Source organism: Fukomys damarensis, unplaced genomic scaffold (genome assembly GCF_012274545.1).
Source record: "Fukomys damarensis isolate Sample0158 unplaced genomic scaffold, DMR_v1.0_HiC HiC_scaffold_35, whole genome shotgun sequence".
NCBI lineage: Eukaryota > Metazoa > Chordata > Mammalia > Rodentia > Bathyergidae > Fukomys > Fukomys damarensis.
Window position 1 is genome coordinate 55,413,256 of NW_022900947.1, and position 27,902 is coordinate 55,441,157.

Genomic DNA, 27,902 nt, shown 5'->3' on the forward strand with positions numbered 1-27,902 from the left:
AGTGAATAAGGTGGATATATGTGTTTGTCTAGAAAGGAACTGAACTGTGATCAAGTGTGAACATGTTAGGATTGGTGTTCCATATTGGGATGTGTAAACTCTTCAGGAAGGTCGTCCTGTCTTACATACTCCTGTACCCAGTGCTGAATCACCACCTTGCGTTAGGAGCATCTGCCAGTGGGTATTTGCTGAATGAATGAATGGTACTAGGTCTGTATGTAGGATAATGTTGCGAGAAAATGCGATTGAAATAAATAAACCAAGAGTTGCTGATTTTCTCCGATTGTATACCAGCATATGTACACAGTCTCTGGCTTATGATTTTTCCAACTTGACAATGGTATGGAAGCCATACACATGCAGCAGAAACTGTACTTTGAATTTTAAGTTTCCTTTTCAGCCTGGTGATAAGCAGTGTTATACTCTTGAAATGCTGGGCAGTGGCAGTGAGCCCCGGCCCTAGTTAGGCCTACAGTAACCAGAGTAAGTGGCCAGCACTCTGCAGGAGTGCTTTCTTGATTTAGGGTAAGGTCGCACCCAAACAAATGCATCATAAGTTGAAAGTATCCTTAAGTGCATAATTCACATGGGTTGGGGAGCCATGGTTCAGTCCCCAGCAACCCCCCGCCAAAGCATTTAATACTAAGTGTGGCAGTGCACACCTGTAATCCCAAACCCGGGGGTGGAGGTGGGCTGAGGCAGGGGATTGCAAGTTTGAGTTTAGACTAGGTGATTTAACAATTTAAGAAGATGTTGTCTCAAAATTTAGAGAAAAAAGCTGGAAATGTAACTCAGCAAGAAGGCCCTGGGTTCAGTCTCCAGTATCACACAAACATGCACAAAAAAGTCATTTAAAACCCTAACCCACCACATGGCTTAGCAGTGTCAGTTAAGCTGTATCGTCATGGTGTGGGCACCTCCAGAAAGTTACTGCACAGCATAAAGTTAGCTCAAGAAAAGATCAGAATTCAGGATGTTAAGTATAGTTCCACCCAAATGCACCTCACTTTTGCATCATTGGTCTGTGCATTCTTACATTGTGTCAGTTCACCATTGTAGTGGTAGAAAAATGCCTGTTTCACCACAGAATTTGATTCTTAGCATTTCTTCTTGTAGTGCAATCTCAAATTATAATGAAGCCGTTAGGAAACGTTTCCTCCCAAGTGAGTGGTAGGATTATAGGCATATGCCACGATGCCCAGATAGTTTCCAGTTTTAGATACATTAGAAGACCCCTCTGATAAGAATTCCTAGACTAGAATAAAAAGTCTTAGACTATATTCCTTGAAGTTATGTTTCTTTGTAAAACTGGAATGCTTAAATAGAAAAAACAAGTTTTATTTCAGTTGTATAAAACATTTTTTAAAACTCCTTAGCATTCCTCTTGTCATGTATGTACTTCAACAAGTACCAACTCCTTGGCTACCAAGGTACTGTATTAGTACCCCGATAGATAATGTAGATGTGTGTATATGTATGCATACATACTTATGTGTTGATTTAACAGTGTGGTAATGTCTCTTTAGACATTCTAGGATGGGAAGATTTTTAAATATAACATGGCTTATCTTCTTTTTGAGACAAGGTCTCACTATGTAGTTCAAGCTGGCCTTGAACTTGTAGTGATGGTCCAGTCTCAGCCTCCCAAGTGCTGGGGTCACAAGTATACACTTCCACAATGTTTCTTCTTAGAAACATTTCTGATTGCAGAAACTTGGTAACTATAACAATATTAAAAAGGGAAAAGATCACAATCAGGAAAGGATTTCACTTTTTTAGCCTAAAGGTTTTTTGTCTTACTCTGCCCAGTCTTAAAAAAAAAGCTCTTTCTACCTCAGAAAAGGAAATTATAAATGCTTGAGAATAAGATACTTAAATTATAACCTGCAGTAGCTTTTCTTAAAATACCTCCTTTAGTGTAGTAAAGAATTTTAATAGCTGTGTCTAAGAGGACAAAAGAGGTGCATTATGTGCCTAGTAAGTTAATCTAATTGCCCCTCTCACCATCTTTTCTGCAGTGTTCCCCATTATTAACAGTCCTCTTATTACTCAGCCCTGTATCCCATAGTGAGGGGAATGGATGAGGACGTGTGCATTGTGTTATGTCTGCTCACAGTTTGACTAGCATGGTCTGGAAGTGGGTTGTGCAGAAGAGAGGGAGCAGCCTCACTGCTCTCCCACACCAGCAGCATCTGTGGAGCATCCTGGGAGACTGGTCACGGGGCCTGGGTCCTCAGTCCGGCTCATTAGTCAGCCATTTTGGTCAACACCCTGCTTGCTGAGCACAGCCAATCCTGTTGGAACTCAGCATCCTGGCTCATCGGAGCAGAGCCTGGAAGTGATTTCTCCAGTCTCGGATTTTTTTTTTAAAGCTAATTGAAAATACAGGTTTATTTTTCATTCATTTTCCCCCCCTTTGGTGTTTTTTTTTTTTTTTCCTGCATGAAAAAAGAGGATTTTTTTACTTATTCATGCTGAGGCCAGTTTTTTAAAGCCAGCTAAGGCAGCGTCGGCTGTGCTGGACTGAAAGCTCTGCTGAGAGAAAGGGTAGGGAAGGGAAGGTAGAGGAAGAGGACATTGGGAGAAGACCATCATCTTGTTTTGCTGCATGGTAGGAACTGTCAGTGAGGAAAGATAGTGTAGAATTGTCTCTCTTGAGAACTTGCATCCATAAAGTGTTTTGCTTTGTGGTGTATTTAAACCTCCCCACCCTTTTTCCTGAAAGCTTTGTTTCAGAGCTTCAGAAATTTTTGGAATTTATTTATTTATTTATTTATTTTGGGGTGTGTGTGAGTGAGTGAGGAAATCTTATTTTGTGTGTGTGTGTGTGTGTGTGTGTGTGTGTGTGTGTGTGTGTGTTGTGGTCCCAGCTGAGTCATCATGTCTGCTCTGACGCCTCCCACCGATATGCCAACCCCCACCACTGACAAGATCACACAGGCTGCCATGGAGACCATCTACCTTTGCAAATTCCGAGTGTCAATGGATGGAGAATGGCTCTGTCTGCGAGAGCTGGATGACATCTCACTCACACCTGACCCAGAGCCTACCCACGAAGGTATGGTCAGATTCTGTCCACCAGTATCTTGCCAGCGTCCTCCTTGCAGTGGGGCGGGGAGGATCAGGGAGAGACAGGAGGAACGTACTCACTGAATTGTTAATAATCTTGGAAACCTTTCATCCTTACTTGCCCCTGTACACCACCCACCCCTGCCTGGCTTACTGGCAAAAATATTTCTCCCACCTTGTGAGGTCTCCTTTCAAAAGAAGCTTGTGCTAGTTTAGAGTTCTTTGTCTTTAAGCTGCCAAAGAGAACATTTAAGATCACCTCCCATCTGATCCTATGGATAATGTAAAGCTTATTAACTTGATATATTAAAACATCAGAGAAATTATAGTGATTCTTAACAGTAAGACAACATGACTAAGTTTAGAGGTGTTCATGATAAATACATTAGAAATACTAAAGGGTATATTTCTAAGTAAGGGTATCAGGATATATTGTTAAATTACCAAATGTTGTTTTCCTTTTACAAAGGAAATAGTTGATAGAATATTTTCTTTTAATAATGTGGGTTAAATTAGATGAGAAAGCACTTTTATATTCATCATTATTAAATGAGAATGGATACTTAATAAAAAGCATAGTGTCTTGAAAAGGTTTTAACCTTTGATTAATATATGGTAATCTCTATACATGGAATCTTTGGGGCCTTTGCTCTTTTAAATTATTTGTGCTAATTATTACAACTCATTTGCAGTTTCCACTGTCAGTGTCTTAAAGCCTTTGTTGTCTCTTTACTTTCTCCCAGAACCATCCCTAAATTGTACAGGGCTTTTTAGCACCTTCCTACAATTCTCTTCATGCCAAGCTGCAAATGGTTTTGTTTTTAAAGCAATAGTTTTCTCACCTTCGTTTGTTCTCTACCCTTAAAATGATAAATGTTAAAATGCCTGCTTGTAAGGAAAAATTCTTTATAAATATCTGCCTGGCAGTTAGGCATATCTGCCAGACCGAGAGGGCCAGAAGGTGAGTCACACATAATCGGTACAATTTGGGAAATGATTCCCTGCTCTTGACCTTGTGTACAGTCGTATCATGACTCAGACTTCATCCGTCGTATTTGGTAAGGATTTATCTCCCCACTCAAAGTAGCCTTGAGAAAAATTTAGAAGATGGTTAACATCCCAGAACACACACACACACACCATGTTTAAGTAGTTTGTGAGACCTTTTGAGTCTTCTAACAATAGCTGGGGTTTGTCTGTTGAACAGCTTTCTTCGGCTATGTTTCAGAACATGTGCAAGGGTTAGAAGGTATCAGCTGAAATTTCATACGATGACAGTTGTTTGGGAAAAAAATCCCAGTGCGTTTTGAAAGTTGTGAAATATGAAATATTTCCTCAATTATAAAATCTAGTTTCTCAATGTGTCAAAAATAATTTTTCAACAATTTTAATACTTTAACATATGTTTGTCCTATGGGTAAGCAGAAGTCTGTTTGCTGTTTGAATTCATTAAGAAATGTTCATATGAACACAGCAATATGTACGGAAGCTGCAAACTTAAGCTATAAATGGCACATTCTTTGATAAGGAGTTTAGGCAAATCAGTTCCCAAGTCCAGTACTTTAATCAGCTATAGCGAATATGTAAGAAAAGAGATGCTGGCAGTCAGTTGGGAGATTTTACCTTTAAATCGACAAAAGAATCAGTTATTTTAAATAATTAGAAATGAAGATAATGGAACAAGGTGGAAGGCCATGAAAGTATATGTAAGTATAATGATCTAGGAGACCAGGTGATACTTTATGAAAGTTTTATTTCTTTACTCCACCGAGTAAATCATTTGGGCCCCCCAAAATTATCTGCTTTAATGTTTTATGTTTGTTTGGCTTTGGTTTTTTTGAGACAGGGCCTCACTATGTAGTTCAGGCTGGCCTTGAACTCACTGTGTGGTCCAAGCTGGGCTGGAACATACCGCGATCCTCCTGCCTCAGCTTCAAAAGCACTGGTACTACAGGAGGGCATCACTACACCCAGCTGCCACCACCCAAAAGTGCAGGAGACCATTTATTTTGGTGGAAAAGAAAAAGATGTATTCTATTTTCTCCAATCTCTATCTCACCATATTCAGAAGTACAAGGGCTTTTGTATTAAGGAAGACAGGAGAGAAATATCTTGAGACAAAAACCAAGGAAATTCCCCAGCAGCCTTCTCCTTCCCAGCTGCTGCATGTATGGTTTCAGTTACATCCTATGGGGGCTATTTCTGACAGAGGTGTTGCTTTCATGTCCATTTATCTAAGCTGAGGAGAGGATACTGTCAGCTGAGGAAGTTGGCCAAGTAGCCTATCTCTAAAAGGAAAAAGTCCTAATTTTTAAAGTCTGTTTGACCAACTGGTTACATTATCACCATTGACTGCTGTAGATTTAATTGAGCACTAAGCATTTACATGGTGAGCAGTGATTACATCATTCTCGCCTTACTGAGAGGGAGCTGCTGGTCCCTGAACACAGGCGGAGCCAGACTCCTTTCTGGGTGATTCCCAGACAGAAAGACTCCCGCCACACAGATCCTGTGTGGAGCCCCCTGACTCCACAAAAGAAAGTGGACAGTATCCCTCATAAGGTGATGTGACCTCAGCACAGAAGCTTGTGGTCCGCAGATTGTGCTGTGTGGAGTAGCACTTGCACAGGTCACCGCGCGTCCACGCAGGCAGGCCTGTCTGGGCTCTGCCACCCTGGCCTGGAATGGATGGGTGTGCACACACTTGCCTCTGTCTCTGTGCCATCAGCAGTCAGTGAGGTGATCACTCTCCTGTTTTTATAAAACCAGGAGCAGATCTGAAACATCATTGAGTGTAGGTGGTTTTCCTGAAAAGACAAGGGCTGAGGATAGAAACCATAGGACAGGAGAGGGAAGGATCAGGAGAGGCTTCCTGGAAGAGATTTGAGCCACATCCAGCCAGGCATGGAGCTGGCCAGTAAGACGCACCAGGAAACAGCAGGCAGTGAGATGAGGAGCATAGTGGCTGCGGAGCTGCACCCCGGGATGTGAGGCTGAAAGATAAGCAGGGGCTGACCAAGAAGCCATTGGTGTTTTATGTCCAAGTGACATGAGCTAAGACTTATGTGAAACAATTGCGCCAGCAGTGCAGTAGGTGGATCGAAAGGATATACCAGGAACCCCTAACCATCACTGTTAAAATGGTCACAGTAAGAGAGGAACATCCCAAACTAAAGCAGTGAGCGTGAATTTACCAGGGAAGAAGCAGTTGCAGAAAAGTAGAATATATTTGAAGACTGAGTAGCTATGGGTCTGGAAGATGAGGGGCCAAGTTTTTGACTTCAGGTCCTGGGTCTCCTTTGCCAGCAGGGAATGCAGAAGAAAGGAAAACTGTTAATCTCTGATACTAATAGATTAGGAGCAGTCTGTCTCTATCCCTTTAGCCTTCTGTCCACACCCACAGGAGCATATCTCAAGCTCACCTCCAGGTTAAGTGCTCTGCTTACACACAACTTCCCAAAAGACTTCGGTCCCCACTCTTGGAGGTGGGGGATGGAGAGGAATTAGAGTAAGGCGTAAAGGGACATTCCATGGTTTGAAGGATGGCTCACTTTTCTCTTGTTATGTCAGCACTTAGAGGAACAGGCTAGTTTATGTAAAATTCATTTTGGCTCTTTGTTACTCAGAAAAACACACCAGAGCTAGTCATGGAGGTGTGTGCCTGTCACACAGCACTTGGGAGGCTGAGGCATCATGAGTTTGAGGCCAGCCTGGGCTAAATAGTGGATTCCAGGACAAGCTGAGCTACAGAGGGAGATGGGGGGGTCCACCTCTGGAATGACTCGCTGAGACAATGGTTGAGTTGTTTTTGTTTTTTGAAAAATCTAGTGAATTTCAAAGTAAAGGAATGTCCAAAGCACAGTGGAAGATTAAGAGACTTGCCCTTTGTTTTCCTCACTAGTGGAAGCAAAACACCTGCTAGATCTGTAATCATTATTATGGTGATATCAGAAATAGTTTCATTTCAGAGATGCTTATCTGCATCTGGATTAGAGTAGTATACTCAAAACTGGTTGTATAATCCAGGTTCAAGAAAATAATAAGTGTGTGTAGGTGCACATACATGAGGGGTGGGCAGGCATAGCATCGCTTTCCTGTTATCAAATCTTTAAAAACAAACTCAGTTCTAACTGTGGTTCAGTTTATAATAAGCTTGCCCTGTAAGTGTGGCATATGTATGGCATGTGTGTATTGTATTTTTCTTAAGGTGAAAGATGTTAATATATGAATTGTTTTCTAGGCTGACATCTCAGTGTTCAGGTTTAATTGCACTTCTGGCACTTTGTGATAAATAAGTGGGGTTTGGGTTGCAGTTTTAGCACTTGGTTACTAAAAGGTTTGCCATCCCTACCCTATGATGAGATTACCTAATTTGTGTGATGAAAAATCTTTTGATATCTTGAAGAGAATCTTTTGAAATGAAGTGCTAATCCTTTCATGTTTTGACTTTTATGTGACTAAAGTGAAGTTAGCTTAAGAGATGGCAGTAGTGTTTCATTTCACCTGGGTATGATTTTACACACCTGTGCTGCTAGTGTGGGAGAGAGGTTGAGACGGGAAGACTACATACAAGTCCAGGCCCAACCCAGCCAGCTTATCAAGACCCCCGCAGCAAAATATAAACAGGGCTGGGGGTGCATCTCAGTGGGGGAGTCCTTGGGTTCAGTTTCCCTGTGCTGTGCACACGCGCACACACACACACACACACACACACACATGCGCGTGCGCACACGGCAAAAGAAAAAGACAGCAGTAGGGCTGGGGATTTAGTTTAGTGGCACTGTGCCTGTCTCACAAGTGCAAGGTCCTGAGTTCTATACCTGGTACAAAAAAAAAACAAACAAAAAAACAGCAATAGTGTTTGATTTCCAAAGAGAATATAATATTTTTATGGGTTTTTTGTTTTGTTTTGTTTTGGGTTTTTTTGGTTTTTTTCTTTGTGGTACCAGGAATCAAACTCTGGACCTTTCACTTGCCAGGCAGGCATGCTACCACTGAGCTATATCCCAACCCTCATCTTTTTAAAATTTCAAATATATTTTAAAATATAGAATTTATAATCTAGTATTATAAACTAGTATTACTAGTTCTTTGTTCCTAAACCAGATGTCTGGGTTTTAGCTCATTTTCCTTTTCCTCCCACTTTCCTCCCCTCCTATATCGTTTCTGGATTATTTCTGTGGCTTAAGTGACAGGATAAAATGTTTTGGTTTTTGGTTTTTTGAGGCAAGGTTTTGTTGTGTAGTGTAGGCTGGCCTTTAAATATGTACCCTAGACTGGCCTCAAACTCATATCAATCCTCTTGCCTCAGCCTCCTGAGTGCTGGGATTTACGGGCATGTACCATCACGCCAGGCCAATAATTTTTTTCTTGTGTGCTTATTAAAGTGAGCCTAAGTTGGGTGTGTGTGTTTGTGTGTGTGTGTGTATGTGTGTGAACACACACTATATCCCCCGCATGTGTTAGATTTCTGTTGTAAACCTTTTTTATATTCTTAGTGGAATATTAGAAGTTTCCAAATAGAATTTTAGCATAAAATCCAAAATGATCCAGAGTATATGCTGGATACCTAAAGAGTCTGATTATAACTGGGTGAATATTAGGAGACAGATGTAGCTTGGTGTTAGAGCACTTGCCTAGCATGAATGAGGCCCTGGGTTCCATCCCCAGAACTTCAAAAAAAAAAGGGGGTGTGTAGACACTAGTTAGGTTGTCTGACTCTTTGTTACTCTTAATATAGGTGTATACATGAAATGGTTTAGTATAAGAAAGGGGTCGATTTGGCTATTGGTGCTTTTAGCTATGATGGCCCTTTATTTAGAGAGAATAAAGGGTAGTGGTTTAAAAAAAAAAAAAAAAAAGGAGGGCCAGGGATTCAGCTCAATGGTTCCATAGCCTGTCTCACAAGCACAAGGTCCCGAGTTTGATCCCCGGTACAAAAAAAAAAAAGATGTAGATTTTGTATTGGGTCTGGATACAGTTCCTTCCCTGCCACTCTCAGTAGCCATGTGACCTTGTGCAAGTTGCTAAATCACTGCATGCCTGAGTTCTCCTCTTTTCTTAATTGGTGAATATTAGTGGTCACTACTGGGTCTGTTAGGATTAAATGAGATAATTATTGTAAAGCATCCCACAAACAGTATTTCTTCATATTAGTGGTTATGAAACATAGGTGGAGCTACAAAGGCTTAGGCCACATTCCTTAACATATTATCATTTAACTTACATTTCTGTTTTTATATCTGATCTGGAGCAATCTAAACTATATTTCTTTCCAGCCTAAGGGTGAACATCAGTAGTTTAAGTTCAAGTTTTAGCATGGCCCTTCTTGGACTTCTGTGAACAAGAAAATAATTGGTTAAAAATAAAACTTATCAGGAAATATGTGCTTCTCTGTTGACCTTCTTAAGGGATGAGGCTCTGATACTGAGAGGTGAGGTGCAGATGGTCAGCCTAGTACAGTGAAATGTACCATGTGGTTACCAAGACAACCACAAGCTTTGACTTAGAAAACTTCCTTCTCAAATACAGGTAATAAGAAACATGCTATGAAAATAATACACTGGATGGACATGTTGAGAAAAGAGTGTTCGCTCAGGCTTTCCCTTTAGGGTTGTTTGGATAACTGCATGTGTTAGCAGAATCCACACAGGCTAATAGTGCACAACGGCTTCCCTGGGCAGTTGCATTTGCTTCAGTGTCCATGTCTGTGCCTGGCATTTATACTGTTACCTGTGAAGAGAAACTCATGGAAAGCATCTAGGAGAGTAGTCATTGCAGGGCACTACACACAAGGAAGTACATCGGTCTGTTAGAAATAACTGCAGCGCATGCTTTGATGTGTGCAAGAGTGACAGGAAGTGTGTCAGTATGTTCATGACTGCAGCTGGAACGGCAGCTGCTCTGAATCTTCAGTCTCTACCCAAGCAGCCCACCCCTTTCTTCAGGGGCTTTTATTCATCCAGTGTTTTTCAAATCCTTTCCAACATGCTTAGCTATTCCAGCCAATCTGTTGCTTACCTGGTACTTCACCGAAACCCTGAGTGTTCTTGCTGTTATGCTTTCCTCTTGAGATTCTTTATGCCAGGGCTAAATCAGGAAAGGGAAAGGACCCTAATGTCCTTCATCCACAAATATGTCTCTAATGATCCATACCTTCACGTCCTGAATCTCACTAGGTACTGTTTGTGTCACTTGTTTGAATATGCTTAGAATCAGCCTCCAATTTTTATATTTTAATGTATGTGATTTGTGTGTGTGTATGTATCAATAGAATCAAAAACGTTTTGCGTCTTTTAGAAGGCTTAATATTACTGGTTACCGGTTACTATGGGCAGCTAACAAATTTCAGGTGAACCCAGTAGTTCCCCATAACTCTAGAGAACAGTTCATTTTAAAAGAAAAGGTTTGTTATACACAATTTAATCCATGGTCTCTGTTCTTGTTTATTGTTACTTTCCTCATCTGCTATACTTGTCATGTCTTTTCAGTTATGTTCGCAGTGCATGGTGACCACAGTTGTTGTGGGGAGTTGGTCCATGTGCGCAACACACCCTACTACTTTGTACTTCCTTCCCCTCTCCTCCCTCCACCTTGCTGTATCACCAATATCTTATTTGGAAAACCAGAATTCAGTATAATGTGGTAATTGGTGATTGTTGTGTTTTAATACATAGTAGTGCAGTGGAAGGACAGGAAGATGATGTAGGGCCTTGGCCAGTAGGAATAGATATTGTAACAGCCTTTTAAAAAAATTTTTAATGAGATAGGGTCTTACTCTAGTTCAGGCTGGCCTTGAACTCATAGCAGTCCTCCTGCCTCAGTCTCTCAAATGCTGGGATTGCAGGCATGTGCCAATATGCCCAGCTGGAACAGCCTTTTTGGAAATCATTGCATTGCTATAACTCAGAGGCCTTAGGAAATTAGTTCTCTGTGACATACCAGTCCTGTATAATGAAGAAATAATCAGGGATACAGGCATAAAGCTTACACACACACACGCACACACTCATCACAGTATTCTGACTTATAGTAGCAATACATTGAAGACTTAAGAGGAAAATTACTTAATAAGTTTAGACCATCTATACAACAAGCACTAAAAATTGTTGTGGAAGAATATTTAATGGCATGATGTTCAGAATATAATAATTTTTAGAAGCTGTCTCCAGAGCCACATATACACTGCAGTCACAATTTTTCTACATGCAAATACAGCTGCGTGTGGTGGCACATGCCTGTAATGCCAGGCTCAGGAGGCCGAGGCAGGGCAATCGCCACAAGTGCAGGCTTTGACTCCCATTTCAGTGATCATAGCATTTCAGTGTGCTTTTGGTTTCTTCCTGGCTGGGCTGTCATTACGTACGCTGGTGTCTGCACCTCCGTGCTGTGTTAGTCACAGGGCCCTCCAGTGGGCTGTGCTCTCAGCAGTGAGCTTTTCCTGTGCTTTTTGGAGAACAGAGACACTTTAATCTTTAATGTGTGCCCTTATTAGTGGAGTTCCCACAAATTCTCCTTTGGGTTGCGAACTTCCCAAATCATCTGAAATTCCTGATCACTTGAAATAGTTATTTTCCCAACTTGGTACCAGATTAGATAACTACTGCTCAGTGTTGAAGCTCAGAATGAAACCCACCTTGTCAAGTCCTGAGCCTAGGCACCAGTTTCTGGCAGGAAAGAGAGCAAGCACTTGTGGGAGCGTCCACTAAATCCTCTGCTTTTAAGTTAGGGGTTCTCTTGTGTTGGTTTGGCGGGCAGAGAGCTTACAGGAGCAGAGCTTGTTTTGTTTTGTGGTTTCTATTGCCTCTACTAGTCTGGTGTGACTGCAACAAAGTGCTCTTTTCTCATTCTTGTTACTTTGTGGTTTTTATTTTTTGCTTATTTGTTTGGCTCTTTTCATTTTTGAGACAGGGTCTTGCACTGTAGTTCATGCGGGCCTTGAATTCACTGTGTAGCCCAGGCTGGCCTCAAATTCATGGGGATCCTCCTGTCTCGGCCTCCAAAGAGATGGGATTACAGACATGTGCCACCCATACCTGGCTTTGTATTTTTATTTTTGTTTTTAAGGGAGTCTTGCTATATTCAAAGCAATCCTCAAACTTGTAGTCCTCCAGCCTCAGCTTCTGAGGCAACTGAGATTATATGAAGTGCTTTTAATTAGAGAGTAAATACTAAAATCTGTTTCTCTGTACTTGTTGTGATTTAAACTTTTCCAGGGAACAAACAGGATTTGGTGAGCTTAGAAACACTTGTATAGTTAGAGGAACAGCAAAACAGATTTGTCCCCAAATGGCTCCTGTGTAATTATGTTTCATCATAATTATTCTCAAAATAAAAGTTCTGTCTGAGGCTGGGAATTTAGCTCAGCGGTTCGGTGACCTGCCTTGCAAGCACAAGGACCCGAGTTCAATCCCCGGTACCAAAAAAAGTTCTGTCTGTGTTGAAAATAATAGGATTTTTGAAGTAAATGTTTTAAGTATATCTTATTTTTAAGGAAATTTTTATTTTGCCAGTCATAGAACTGATATTTACATTGTAAAAGTCACAGAATACAAAAAGGTACAAAATAATATAGTTCTCTTAAAATTCTGTGAAGATTTAGTAGCCAGATTCTTAAATGTGTAAGCGTGAAGCTCACTCACAAAAACAGCTTTATGTATGGAGGAGCCCACCAGGGCAGTGCCTTATGGCCTTGTACTCTCCTGAAGTGTCTCTCATCACCAGTAGAGAGCAGTCTTTGCCACTTTCCTGTTCAGTCCACTGGATGTGCCGTTTCTTTGACTGTTGGCACGTTACAGATATTTAGGTCTTTTCCAAATTTCCTTACCAGTTTTGGTATATCACTATGTGTGCAACTTGAACATTTTACCAAATTTCATCTTAAAATTAAAATTTCTAGTTCAAATAAGAACACTTAAATTTTTTGTATGTATGCCAGCATGCTTTAAATATTTTTAAAACAACTTCTTTTTTTTTTTTTTTTTTTTAAGTACCAGGGATCAAACTCGGGTCCCTGCACTTGCAAAGCACTGAGCTAAATCCCTGGCCCTTATTAAAACTTTAATAGCATGGAGCTAAGTGTTATGGCACAGGCCTGTAAACTCAGCGCTCAGGAGGCAGAGGCAGGAGGATTACAGTGACTTCAAGGCAAGCCTGGGCTACGTAGCGAGATCCTGTCTCAAACAAAAAAAATAATAGCATGGTATCATGAACTTTCATACCGCTTTACTTTGCACTTTTTTTCCCCAGCCTTTTGCTGCTGCAGTTGGTTGGATTTTCTACACTTCATTAAAATTTGAACTTTCCATATAATAATTATGGTTTTTTAAGACCATTCGGCGTCTATACTCTACATAATAATATTTATCTGACGTTTGTTGGGTTCTTTTATTATTATTTTTAAGACTACTAAGAGTGCCCTAAACAGAAGAGACTTGAGTTTTATGTAGCATATGCCATGAGAAATATCAGCTTTTCTATGATAGCTAGAGTTTGCTGAGATGAAAGCTGCTGGACTTTTTCTCCCAGAGGTGTGGACAGCTTAAGAGTGGACAAAATGTGCAGTTTCATCTGAGACGCCCTGTGACACCCAGCCCTGCGGCAGCAGCCACAAACACAGCCCTTTTCCTCCCCTTTGCTCTTCTGCCCTGCCCTCGCTGGGCTTCTGGTGTCACCTGCTCCTCAAACTACCTTGTTCCATCTCTTGTCCCTTGGAATTTGGTGTCAGGGTCCCTAAGGTCTCCCCAAGGTCATTATCCCTAGATCTCCCTTATTTGTAACCCCTGGTGACTTAACGTTTTGAGAACCATTTGTAATTCTTTGCTGATATTTTTGTTTTAGATGCTATGGAGAAATGATAGTCCTTGAGCTAAATTACTGGTTTATCAGAACAGGACTTCTTAGTACTAATGAAACTTAATTTAACAATTCCTTTGTTAATATCTAATTACCAAGCTAATTATATTATTATTCATTTAAAGGAACCTTAGGTGTTAAAAATTTGATCTACCCCTGTGCTTAATGTTTAGCTTATCTTTTTAAAAATCACATTCAGTTATTTCTTTTTTTTTTTTTTTTGAGATAGTGTCTCAGTATGTAGTTGACACTGACCTGGAACTCACTATCTAGCCCAGGCTGGTTCTGAACTCACAGCAATCCTCCTGCCTCAGCCTCCCAAGTGCTGTGATTACAGGCATACGCCACCACACCCAGCCATATATTCAGTTATTTCTTTGCATTATTATAGCAAATACAAGAACCCAGTCTTTAGCCAACCTAAAACATGCAGCACTCTTTAGTTTCTTGCAGACCCAAAGTTGACCCTTTGTGCCTGTGATATGCTACTTTAAATTTGTTAGTTTTTATTTTCACAGCAGTCATTCCGGAAGCTCTTTGTGATCTGTCAGCATGTGAGGCTTTTGGGAAATGTTGCTCTAGAAACTGAATAAATCTCTGAAAATTAACACTCTAAATCAAAGGTCTGTCTCCTCGAGGAGAAAAACAAAAACTCTGAGGCCTTACAAAGTTGACCATAACTTGGTTGACTATAGAAAGACTGCTAGTGAAAAGCTGTATAGAGAAGAAAGGTTGTAGAACTACACCTGAGTAAACATCAGAGCTGTTCCCTTCCCCTAGACCTTGCTGCTGCTGCCTCACTGAGTTACTGTGGTTCGGAGAGCACACAGTCTTAACGGGGCTGCCCAGGTGCGCATCTCCAGAGCTACAGAATAAGTTTGCTGGTTTATTCCTCTTAGACCTGAACAGATTGCTAGCAAGCACCCTTATCCTGCTCTCCTATCTTGACTAAAAGTCTGTTCACAAGCTCCTTAAAAACAAAAGACTACTAAACTCCGAGAAGCACAGGTCTTTAACTATTTAATCCATGTGTTTGGAGTGGTGGTCATGTGTGCCACATCCCACTCCTGGTGAGTCAGGGTTTGGGATGAGAACGCAGGCTGTTTAACTGGAGGATCTTGATTGGTTTTCTCTGTAATGGGGATTGAAGCCAGGGCTACTTTTTATTTTTTCATGTTGAAACAAAGGTCTAAATTCTCCAGGTGAGATTTGAACTCATGGTCCTCCTGCATCAGCCTTCCTTAGTGCTGGGATTACTGGTGTGTGCCGCCACAACCAGCTTGGAAGATCTTTATACATTATTTTGTTTTTGTAAGGTAGACTTTTACTTTATTAGGTGACAATTATAATTTCTATTTTGATAAAATAAAAAACAAGACAGAATATTCATCCTCCTGGCTTGCAAAGTGACATAGGAAGTCTGTGGAGAGGCTACTGTAGATGTTTAAACTTTCTAACGGTACGTTCTAATGTGTCTGGGACCCATCGTAACACAAGAAAGCAGCTTATTCTATTAAAGGGTTGTATATACGCAAAACACCACTTTACTATAAAAAATATAGTGCCAACCTTTGGAGTATGCTTTTCTGTGTGTGTGAGACACTTAACAAGTGCTTTAAATATCTACAATTGCAAAATTTTTTTTTAATTTCAGAAACTAAAAGCATTTTTCATGAATTAGTCTCAATATTTTTGGTGATACAACATGTCTAGAATTTACTTAAGGATGCTTACAGTCTCTATCCTATTTAATCTAAACATTTACTTATTTCCTGTAGAAATATTTAATATGCTTGGTTATAGTGTGCTATCTTAGTCAGATCCTGGTTCTGTATATTGCAAAAACATCTGGCTTTATTGAATTTTAAGTGATGTATCTTGTATAATTTTAAAGCAGTATGCTTTCTTTTTGTATAGGGGAGGGGCAGTGGGGAGGAGTTGGAAAATGTTTAGTTTTTTTTGTTGTTGTTATTCTAAGAAAAGCCCCTCATTCACATCATGATATTTGTCCTGGGTCTAAAAAGTATTGCACTTATTTAACACCTTTACTACAGTGATCAAAATAAATGTGGGATGACCTTAATGTTGTAATGTTGTGCATGGTTAGAATACAAAGAGTCAGATTTGGTTTCAGAAGGAAAAGAGACCTCTGTGCTACTCTGTATGGGTTACGGGTCTCTGTCTCTTTGTCAGCAGCGTTGGACAGTGAACCTTAGCTGTGAGACTCCTTCATTGGCCCTGGCTGATGTCTGCCTAGGAGGTTGTATGTGCTGGTCTCAGCGTCACACTAGAATCCTGGGAACCTCCCTTTCAGTTGTCCTTTTGGAAAGCTTATTTTTAACAGCACTTTTCTTTCTTGGCTTGCATGACATTTTCTTTCTTTTCCTTTCTTTTTGCCGTTTGCAAAGACTCTTGGGAGGATTTGACAGATTTGGTGGAGCAAATGCGCGATGATCCCGAAGGTGCGTGCCACCCCAACACCATTCAGCTTTGTTTTCTTTTTCTTTCCTTTTAAATTCTCTAATCACCATTTAATTGTTTTGCATAAGAAGGTGTATCAGATTGAGGTTTTATTTCCCATGGCAGTAAATGAGAAATCTTTATGCTGATGGTTCCTACAAGTAAAGTACATTAATGTGTATTTGCACTGCTCCTTTAGGGTATTTGTTAAATAACGTATTTAAAAGAGACATTATTTCAAGAGTACGTTGACTTTCTCTATGGCTTATTTTATATATGTATATATATGGGAGGGTACAATTTCGCAGCATCCAAATGCAGATCCTAGGAATCTGAAGGGTTTGGTATGGAGTGTTGCTCTGATTGTAGATTTACGTAGCATTAAACTCTTCCAGCTAGGATTATAAGGAGTGCACCACTACCCACAGCAAATTCTTCTGCAACTATGGCACCTCACTTTAGGCCTCTCAGCGTGATTTGCACTTATAATTTACACTAAAAACAAAAACTGAATCTCTGCTCCATTTCCTGTGTCATTCTGTATCCTCTCACCACCAAGGCAGCTGGTGCCCAAACTTTGATGTGTGCTCCCCTGCACTTAGGTCCACTGCTCTACCCAAACAGGCCTTCCCCTGTCCCTCTTGAGCCCCATCTCCTCTCCCACTCTCTTCCTGAGCTTTCTCACCAGCCAGTCCCCTGCCCTGTGCTGCCTGCCCGCGACAGGAGTTCCATGGAGAACTCTGACAGCTTTGCTGTATTCAGTTACCTGTATATTTGTCCCCCTAGTTAAAGTGTAAACCCCTTGAGAGCAGAGCTTGCCTTAAGCCTGATACCCTCGTTGGACCTGGTATGGTACAGTACTATCTTCAGTACGTCTGGTCCCAACAAACACAACCAAGGCAATTTTCTCTCTAGGATGCCCAACTGTGTCTTCTTTAGTACTTTGCTTTAAATGAGTAAATTTTAATCCTGAGTTTCATTTCTTTTCTTGTGGTCAAGCTATTATTTATACTACCTTTTTTTCTGCTAGTGAATAGCGCTCACTGTTACATAAGCTGCTGTTGTCATTATCATTAAACTCCCAGGCACCATCAGGCTTAAGACTAATTTCTGTGATAGCCTAAATACTAAAGAAAAATCCTACGTAAAATGTATGCCCTTCCTTCTGGAGTAGTCGCACACATCTTAGTCTCTGCCACTAAAGAGGCTGACTCAAAAGAGTTCTTAGTCTTGTCACAAGTTTGAAATCAGCCTGGGCAACACAGGGAGACCCATCTTCCCCATGACGCCACACAGGCAAAATTCCATTTCTTTAACACATACTACAAATACCAGAAGTAAGCCTGCTTTAAGAGTCAGCCTCCTCTTTTCTTTTAGTTTTGGTGGAATTTTTGTAGAAGGTTACTATAGGTGAAACCCAAAAGGGAACCCAAATGAACTCACCAGTGTAGTGCATATAATACCCAGAATAGCCACATGTGGTGGCGCACACCTGTAATCCCAGCACTCAGGAGGCTGAGGCAAGAGCATCACTGCAAGTTCGAGGCCAGCCTGGGCTATGCAGTGAGTTTATGGCCAGCCAGAACTACAAAGCCAAGACCCTGTCTCAAAAACAGGAAAAAAAAAAAAAGAAGAAGAAGAAGATGTGAACTATATCCAGTGCCTTGATAGTCTTAGTAAATTACCAGTGAGGTACTACTTGAAAATGTTGCTAAAGGTCCTATTTTACAAAAGCCTTTTTGAGATGCAGTTTTTAATTCAGAGGAGAAAGGAAATGCTTTATTTGTTAACTTTAGTGAATCATTGCATTTTTGTCTTATATCATTTTTTGCTTCTCATGTCTCATAGACTTAACCAGAGTCGTGTGAAATTGTAGCAGTTTTCTGTATAACATAATTTAAATATGTTGGAAATGAATATTAGTGATAAAACCAATTCAGTTGCACATACCACAATTCATCACACATACCACAGGAAAGATTCCTAGAAAGGTAGTAATGTATACAAGTACAGATCTTTCCAAGAGATCTTCACTGCTAGGCTGTTTCAATGTTGTTATAAATGAGCCATAGCACTTGGCTTCTCTTTTTTGTTTGTTTGTTTGTTTTTTTATTTGTTTGTTTTGGTTTTGTTTTTTTTTGAGACAGGGTCTCACTATGTAGTTATGTAGTTGATCTGGAACTCACTATGTAGCACATGCTGGTCTCGAACTCACAGCGATCCTCCTGCCTCAGCCTCCCGAGTGCTGGGATTACAGGTGTGCACCACCACGTCCAGCTTTTTCTTACCCCCCTTCTTAAGCCAGAGCCTTGTTATATTGCTTAGGCTGGCCTCAAACTCAGGATCTTCCTGCCTCAGCCTCCCCAGTAGCTGGGACTACAGTCATGTGCTATTACACTGAGCAGAAATTTGGCTTTTTAATACATGAAGTTTTCATTCCGGCTTTTGACCTCTTAAAAATACTCTTTCTTTCTTTCTTTCCTTTTTTTTTTTTTTTTTTTTTTTTTTTTTTTTTTGGTACCAGGGATTGAACTCAGGTCTTTGCGCTTGCAAGGCAGGCCACCGAACCGCTGAGCTAAATCCCCGGCCCTTAAAAATTACTTCTTAACAATAACAAACTAGTAGATCTGAACGAGTAGTTGGCTTGTTCTTGATTTGGCTTTTACTGTGGATTGAACCCATGATCTCACACATACCCAGCATGTGCTTTACCACCAAGCTACACCCTCAGCTTCTGTCTGTTTTTTAAAATCTTAGGCTGAAGCTTTTACTGGTGAGTTGTTACTGCAGTGATGCTTGCCTTACATTCAGTGTGCCTCTGACTGTGACTGACAGAAGACAAAGAACCTGCTGAGGGCAGGATTGCATTCTGCATGCAATATAGACAGATTGTCCTGCATCTCACACCATTATATTCCAGTAATCTCTGCCCAAATGTTTTGAAATACACTAAGAATATTTTGAACATTAAATAATAAAAAAGCATTTAACTCTGGGTTTCTCTGTAAATACCGAATTCCTGTCTGCACTCATCACAAGCCTTTTAGACAGGTTCCGTGAGTTTGCAGTTGGTCGTACTACTGCCCATCTGTCTGAGGACTGAAGTGGCCAGGTGACAGTGGACCCGAGGAGTGTATACCTATGTAAAGTGCCGCTTGAGATTGCTTGCTGTTCCTCTGACTTTCCTTCTGGGTTAAGACCATGCTGAAAAGCATCTCCGAGAGTGTCCCGGCTGTTAGCGCTGTGCCACAGTCACTCAGTAAAGGTCGATTGAGTGAAATTGACATCTGTGGGGGACTAAATGATTATAATAGTCATTTATGGTTTTTGTGTTTCCCGGGCATTTCTAAATGCTTATTTGCATACATGAACTTGCTCACTTCAATACCCTGTCACATTGTACATGAGAAGTGTGAAGCCTGTGGAGGTTCAGAAATAACAAGGAACAGGCTGCTGATGTGCGCAGTTGGGATGACTCAGAATCATGCTGAATGCAAAGAGTGAGCCAGCGAAGAGGATCACACATGATACAGTTCTTGTAGTTAGCACCCTTAAAGTGGCAGAGCCATAGAAATCTAAAGAGATTAAGGTGGCGTAGGAGAGAAGTGTGGCTAAAAAAAGGCAGTGTAGATCGTAGTGATGAAATGTTTTGTGTCCGGTTATTCATTGTCAGTTTCCTGGTTTTGACATTCTGTATTTTACAACATACTACTTTGAGGGAATTCAGGTTTTCTGGTAATATCTCTTTGTATTATCTGATACAACTTCATATGAGTCCTTGGTTATCATAAAATCAAAAGGACAACAATAGGGAAAAAGAGAGAGAAAAATTTCCCGAGGTCCCAGCTAGGGAAGAGTTGGAGCAAAGCTCAGACTCCCACAGACTGGCCTTAAAGCTTGTGTTCCTGATTGCTGCACCAAAGTTCTTCACATTTATTTGACCCAAGAAACTCTAAAAATGTATTTTTATTAGAACTCAGTATGTACTTTATGTATATAGATCTAAGACAAGCTTGATGAGACAGTCTTAGCCCTGTGTATCCCAGCCAGGTGGGACACATGGAACCTGTTCATGACCTGCTGAGGGCTTGTGTCTTTCATAGCACCCTGTGCTACCCCTCTGGCATGCACTGTGCTGTGTACATCAGTGCTGGCCACGCTCTGGGTATAAAAGAAATTCCGAAATGGCTCTTGGCAGCCCGTAATTGTTGGCATACTTTAAAGGTTGAGCCAGCAGCCCTGTACCCTTCTGTTTCTCTTTAAACATCTCTGGTGGTAAATGCATCTTTTCTCCTCTTACTGCTCTTATCCCTATATTTATGATTCTTCAACTCCAAACATTAATTTACAACTATATGGTGAAAAATATGTTGAAGAGTCTTCCACATATAGTTTACTGTTTCTAAACCAAGCTTATACTGGCTCTTCCACGTCCTCTGTTCGTTGTTCACATTTCCATCTGTAGCACACTGTTTTAGTCTCCAAGTACAGAATCTTTAAGTGGATCTTTTTCCTCTTCCTTTTCCTCTTCCTATTTTCTGGTTCTGGGGATTGAACCTAGAGCCTTTATGCTGAGCTACATCCCTAGTCTTATCCCCCTCACACTTTTTGAAACAGAATGTCACTGAGTTGCCCAGACTGGCCTCAGACCTATATTCCGCCTGCATCAGCCTCCCAGAGTACTGGGAAGACTGGTGTGTGCCACAACGCCTGGCTACATTATTCTTGCCTCTTCCATTTCCTTAACAGGTACTCTTCGACCCTTTTCTCCTCTAAACTTGAATTATTTCAGTTCTGCATGACAACTGTTTTGATCCCCTTCCCAAGAATTCATTTTGCAAATCCTCTCAGATTAATCATCTGAGATAAAACCTGAATCACACCAATCCCTTCCCAGAACCTCAGTGGTTTCTGTTGCCTACAAGTCCAGTCTGTGCATGTCTGCATCTGCCTCCCCTCACTGTGTTTCCCATTTCTCCCCATAAGAACTCTCATTCCGTTCCGACTTTCTCCACCTCACTTCACACACCCATTCCCATCAGTACTGCCCTCCTCGTTTTCTGCGATTTCTCAGAACATTTAGGGTCTGCTCCCCGTCCTGTGGTACACTGAGACTGAACGTACTTTTTATCCAGGTTAACGTTGGTGTTGCTTCATGTGGAGCACAGGTGTTCAACAAAGACAGTTTTTGTTTTGGTCAGGTCTGGAGTTTGCCCTACTTACAAGCTGCTAACTTAGTCTGTTACTGTTTCTTAGATGTTGGCAGAAGACACAAGACATCTGGTTAGAGGCTGAGGACTTAGTTACAGTGCCAAAGACTCTGCAGGCGGCTGTAGCATGAGTGTATTTGTGCCAGTCCCCTCGTTCCCAAGCCCATGGATGACATGATGGGGTGGGTTTGTGTTGAAGCTAGATTTGGGGAACTTACTAAACTTGTGGTTTCCATTGCTTTTGTAGGAAAAAGCAGGATTGTCTCCTCTATCATGAGGATCAGCCTGGAGGAAGGCCCAGGAGAAGTGCTTAGGGAGCTGAGTGGAACACTGGTAGGGAGCTTGCCTGGCATGCTGCAGGCCCTGGGGGTTCAGTCCCCAGTGAAGCAGAGCCGGGGCAGGGACAGGCCTTTCAGGCTTGACACAAACAACAGAGACCTGTGGGAGCACCAGAGGTGCAAGATGTGCGATGCAAAGAATAAGGATCCCCTCAAGCAATAGGAGAAGGGAATCTGTTACGTCAGGAAATCTAACTGTTCACAGATCTGTGTCACAGTGTTGTCCTCTAACATCTTTTTTAATTATTTCTATGGAATAAATTGAGAAAAGCAAGGTGCTCGTGGATTATACTCACCACCTAAGTTTTTATACCATGTTACATCAAAAGCTGACTGTTGTACTAACTTCTAAATATTCCAGACACAATTCTGGGTGTTCTTTTGTGGCACAGAACTTCTCAGGTAAAGGTACCCAGAGCAGGTTGGGAAACTTTCCAAAAGTAAAATTAATTATGTTATTATAAGTGAAGAAGAAATCAGAAATGGCTTCATAGGGAGCTCTCTTACAACCTTGGATTAAAGAATTGCTAACCAAGAATGAGTAAGTGTATAAAAGAATGATTTGGGAAAGTTAAATCATCAAATAAACTTACTGATTTCTGTGCTGAAACCAATGGAACAGGCTTATTTGGTTATTTGGAGATAAAACAGCACTTGTTACTTACCCAAGGCTAGCTGTTAAACCTTGACCTGAGCAAAAAGAAAGCAGAATTTTCTGTTTACTGGTAATTATCGAACTCTAGAGTATGTAAATTAGAAAGAATAGCACGATGAACTCTTGTCTCTTATCACCAGCTTCAGTGATGATGGGTTATTTGCCGATCTTATTTTAACTATACTCTCCCACAGCTGTGTTTATGGACTATCTTAAAGCAAACTCCAAACATTGTAGCTCATCACTTGTAAATACTTCAGTATCACATCTAACAAAATTAGCAGCAATTTCTTAAAAGTACCTAATACTCAGCCCATTTTCAAAGCCTGTTGATTGCCTCAAGTAGGTCTTTCTCTCCTTTGGTTCATTTGAATCAAGATCTATGCAGGATTCACATTGTTAGGTCTCTCTGATTGTCTTTTGTTTGTTCTATGCACTGCTGGACAATGAATCTAGGGCCTTTGCACTGAGCTACATCCCCAGTCCTTTTGCTGTTTTTATTTTTGAGACCTGATCTCACTAAATACCTGGGCTAAGCTCAAACTTCAGATCTTCCTCTCTCAGCTCAGTGTAGTACCACACCTGCCTTTTAGGGGGATTTTTTTTCTTAAAAGTTTTTTGAGATACTATATAATTCATGTACTGTTATCACTATTTCAAAGTGTACAAATCAGCGGCTGCTGGTGTAGTTACAATGTTGTATGCTTTCATTATCACCATCTAATCCTTGAATATTTCACCACCCTAGAAAGAAACCTCATACCCATCAGCCATCCTACCCATCAAACCCATCGATTTCACCTTCATTCCAATCCCTTTGTAGCCACTAGTTTACTTAGTTGTCTCTAGATTTGCCAGTTTGGGACACTTCTTGTAAACAAAACCATAAACTATGTGGCTTTACCAAGTTTTCAGAGCTGCATGCTACAGCGTGCATCGTGTCATATACTATTACATGGACATAGCACTTTGCTGTCATTTGCCAGTTGGTGGGCATTTGTTTCCACTTGGGCTCATTATGAGAAACGCTACTGTGAACATAAATATATACCTATTTTTCGTATTGGGCATATAGAGAGGAGTGGCATTTCTAAATCAGATTAACTCTGATACTTAACTTTTTGGAGAACTGCCAGACTGCTTTCTTTCAAAGCATTTGCACCATTTTACATCCTTCCAGCTGTGCAGAAGGGTTCTGATTGCTCTACAACCTCACTAACACAGATTATTCTTCTTTAAAAAAAAAAAATGCATCCAATGAGTACAAGCTTATTATCGTTTTGATTTTGCATTTCCTCACTGTACTCACTGGCACTTGCGTATCTTCTCCAGAGAAATATGTATTGAGATCCTTTACATATTCTTTTTTTACTGGGTTATTTATCTTTTGTTGTTAAATTGTGAGAATTATTTATACATTCTGAATAGTTATTCTGAGTTTTTGCAAGTAATTTCTCCCATTCTGTGCATATAAAATTTTCACTTTTTTTAAAAAAATAGGATCTGTAAGTTGCCCAAGCTGGGCTTGAACTTTCAGTCCTCCTGCCTCAGCCTCCTAGAGTGCTAGATCTCTGGGTAGGCAACCACTGATTTGTACACTTTGAAACGCCTGGCTTTCACTTATTTGGTGGTGTTCTTTGAAGCTGAAATGTTTTAAATTTTAATTAATACTTTCATTTTGATGAAGTCTGGTTTACTTTTTGTTGCTCATATTTCAGCAACAAAGGTTTAGATGAGTGTTTTCTTCTGAGAGTTGTATAATAGCTTCTGCTCTTTGACCTTGTACGCTTGTTCATTTCCTTGTATACTCCATGAGAAACTTAGTTGTTTCTGTGAAAAGTAGTTGGATATTTGATAGGTATTGCTTTGAATTTGTACATTGATTCGAGGAGCATTGCCATCTTAGCAATAGTAAGTCTTCCCTCTGTGAACACTGGATGTCTATTCCTTCTGGTCTTTTTCAATCTTGTGTTGCAATAGTACTTTTAATGTCATTTGTAGTTGTTCATTGCTGTTGTATAGAATCACCATGGTGTCATCTTTCCCCGCCCCCACTTTGCTCACAGAGGATACATTCCAAGACTCCCAGGGGAAAGTTGAAATTGCAGATAGAACCAAGCCCTATCGGGATGGGTACTGTGTCTCCTGTACCTGCCAGACATAATGTTTAATTTATGAATCAGGCAGAGTCAGGTTAAAAACAATAAAACAGAACAACTATAGTAATATAGTACAATAAGTTAGTGAATGTGGTCACAAAAGATTTTATTGTCGGTATAAAATCCTTTCCTCTCGCCTTATTAAGTTGAGAATTTTTGCCTTTTCACATAACAGAAGTACTTTACATATCCAAAGTATCAATTCTCTTGCTCATTGGGGCTGTTGCCAAATAAAATAAAGATAGCTGGAACATAGGCACTGAGGTGTTGCCTCAGGTATTGCCACAGTTAATCTCATAAGATTGACCACTGAGCAGGTAGTATATATGGCATGGACATTGCTGAACATAGGGATGCTCCACGTGCTGGGCAGAAAAGGAGGATGATAGCACAAGATTTCATTGCACTTGTGAGAACAGCATAAAATTCAAAGCTCGTAGATTGTTTCTGAATTTTCCATTTAATATGTTCAGATCTCAGTTACCTCCTGCAGATAGCAAAATCTCAAGAGGGAAGTGCTATACAACCAAGTTTTATACATTTGTCTTGTATCCTACAACCTTTCAAACTGACTAGCTAGCTAATTGTGTGTGTGTGTGTGTGTGTGTGTGTGTGTGTGTGTGTGTGTGCGCTTTAGGATTTTTGTATACAATGTCCTCTTTGCAGTCATAATTTTACTTCTTTCCAATGTAAATGCTTTCTGTTTTCTTATCTAACTGCCCTGGCTAGACCCTCACATGCAATGTTGATTAGAAATGCCAAGAGCAAGGGGAGGAAGGGGTGAAGGGAGGGCAGGGACAAGGCGAAAAAATGAGAACCAAGACCTGTCATGTAAAGGTACAAGGTCCCAGTAGTGAATGTAACTGTACTGTACACCTAGAATGTACCAATAAACTCAATAAAAAGAAAAAAAAGAAATGCCAAGAGCAGACACCCTTGTCTTGTACCTGATCTTCAGAATCCTTCAGTGTTTTGCTATTCAGTATTGTTAAGTATGTTTTTCATAGGTGCCTTTTATCTGAGGGAGTTTCCTTGTCTTCCTAATTTTTCAAGTGTATAATTAAAGGATGTTGGATACATCAAAATACTTTATATGCTTCTATTGTAATGATATGTGGTTCATGTTCTTTATTCTATTAATATGGTGTATTACATTATTTTTGTATGTAGGACACTTTGAATTCTGGTGTAAGTCGTGCTTGGTCTGGTTATATGATCTTTTTTTATATACTGCCAGGTTTGGTTTCCTAGTATTTTGTTGAGGAATTTTTCACCTACAGTCATAAGGAGTCCTTGTTTGATTTTGGCTTCAAAGAAATACTGGCCTTATATAATGAGTGAGAAAGTTCCTTCTCATCTGTTTTTTGGAATAGTTTGTGAAGTATTGATATTAATTCTTTGAGGGTTTTGATTTGCATTATTTTACTGGAGTTTTTGTTTTGCTTTTGTTCTTTCTTGTTTTTGTTTTGCAGCACAGTCCTTTACACTGAGCTGCATTCACAGCTCTTTATTTTTTTATTTTGAGACAGTCTTGCCAAGTAGCCAAATTGCCCAGGCTTGTCTTGAATTTGGGATCTGTCTTACTTTCTCGTCACTGGGACAAAATACCTGACACCCACCCAATAAAGGAGGAAAGGTTTGTTTAACTCACAGAATGTAGAGGTTTCAGTCCATAATCAGCTGTCTCCAAGGCAAAGCAGCATGGCAGAGGGGCATCACAGACGAGAAACAGTCCATGGAATGGCAGGCAGAAAGCAACAGCCTTCCTTATTCTTTCCCTGTGTAATCCATCCAGGCTACAAGCCTATTTCTTGGTGCTACTCATACCCAACGTGGGTTTTCCCTCTTTAGTCAGTCTATTCAGTCACATCAGAACTGTACTAAGCCAGTACTGATCCAGAACCACAAGCCCAGGATCCAGCATCACACTCCCATGACCCAGTCACCTCCCACAAGCCCCATCTAGGAGTGCATGAGGCTCTGGGGGGACATCTACAGACAAGCCATAATCTTGCCTCAACCTCCCAAAGTTCTGGGATTACAGGCATGTGCCACTGCATCCATCTTGCGTTTACTGTAAACAGCTGTTTTTTTTTTTTTACAGACTCAATTTTTTTCCATTAAATTTATTGGTATATTTAAAGCAAACAGTACAGTCACATTTATCATTAGGATCTTGAACCTTTGCATGATATGTCTCGATTAAACAACTGATTTCAACAATGAGACCATCTGCTCCTGACCTTCCCTATAGAATTTTCTTTTTAATTAATGCAGTATTTTGTTACAGGACTATTCCGACTTTCTATTTCTTCTTGAATCACTTTTGATAATTTGTATCTAAGAAATAATAATTTCATCTTTTATTAATATGTTAGCATGTATTTGTCCATGGTACTTATTCCTATATAATTTTATTTTGTTTGCTTTCCTAAAGTCAATACGAATGCCCCATCTTTAATTCCTGATATTAGTAATGTTACTATTCTGTTTTTATTGGTCACTCTGACTAAATGTTTGTCAATATTGTTGATCTTGTCAAAGATAAACCAGCTTTGTTTTGTTGATTTTTCTCAATAGTGTTTTTTCACTATTTAATTCACTTCTCTAATCTTCATTTCCCTCCATCCGGGGTTTTCCACTGATATATATATATATTATTTACCCCGATAAAACCAATTGTGAAATTGAAATTATAATTAATGTGCCAGAGCAGGAGGATCTGCTAGGTCTGTGCACACATAGATTGCCTCGCAAAGACCAGAGTCTGACTCAGTAGTATCACTGGAGCCTAAGGTGCCCATTTCTAAACAGCTTTCCCATGGACCACACATGCATGTCAGAGGTGTGGGTTCATTGGTATCCAAGTCACTCCTGGGGGTTTCCAAACTGGGCATGCCATTTCTTTGTTTCTCAAAGATACTGACGTGTCCCTTCCTGAGCACCAGTGCTGTGTGTGATTAATGTGAGAGTGTGTGGTTTCCATGGGAGAGAAGAATTAATTAGCAAGTCCAAGCCTCTCATCTTTTGTGTTTGTTTGTTCTTTTACCTCCTTACCTTTTTTTTTTATTAATTGAGTTTGTTGGTACATTTAAGGTATACAGTACAGTTATGTTCATTATTGGGATCTTATACCTTTACATGACAGGTCTTGGTT

General features: G+C 40.4%; 1 protein-coding gene across 6 annotated transcripts in view; it reads left to right on the forward strand.

The window, feature by feature from the left end:
- Positions 1-2,167: 2,167 nt before the first annotated feature.
- The window catches only part of Rufy3 (RUN and FYVE domain containing 3), a 67,140-nt gene continuing 41,405 nt past the window's right edge, over positions 2,168-27,902 (forward strand). For 2 of the 6 annotated variants that reach the window (XR_004515340.1, XM_010606098.3), the window contains exons 1-2: positions 2,169-3,058; positions 16,332-16,385. Coding sequence is in view for 5 of the 6 variants with exons in the window: in XM_010606098.3 (XP_010604400.1) it covers positions 2,881-3,058; positions 16,332-16,385 (232 nt within the window). In the remaining variant the exon portion in view is untranslated. Of the gene's footprint in view, positions 3,059-16,331; positions 16,386-27,902 lie in introns of all 6 variants that reach the window. The other 4 variants (XM_033758934.1, XM_010606099.3, XM_010606097.3 and 1 more) reach the window with 4 other exon arrangements.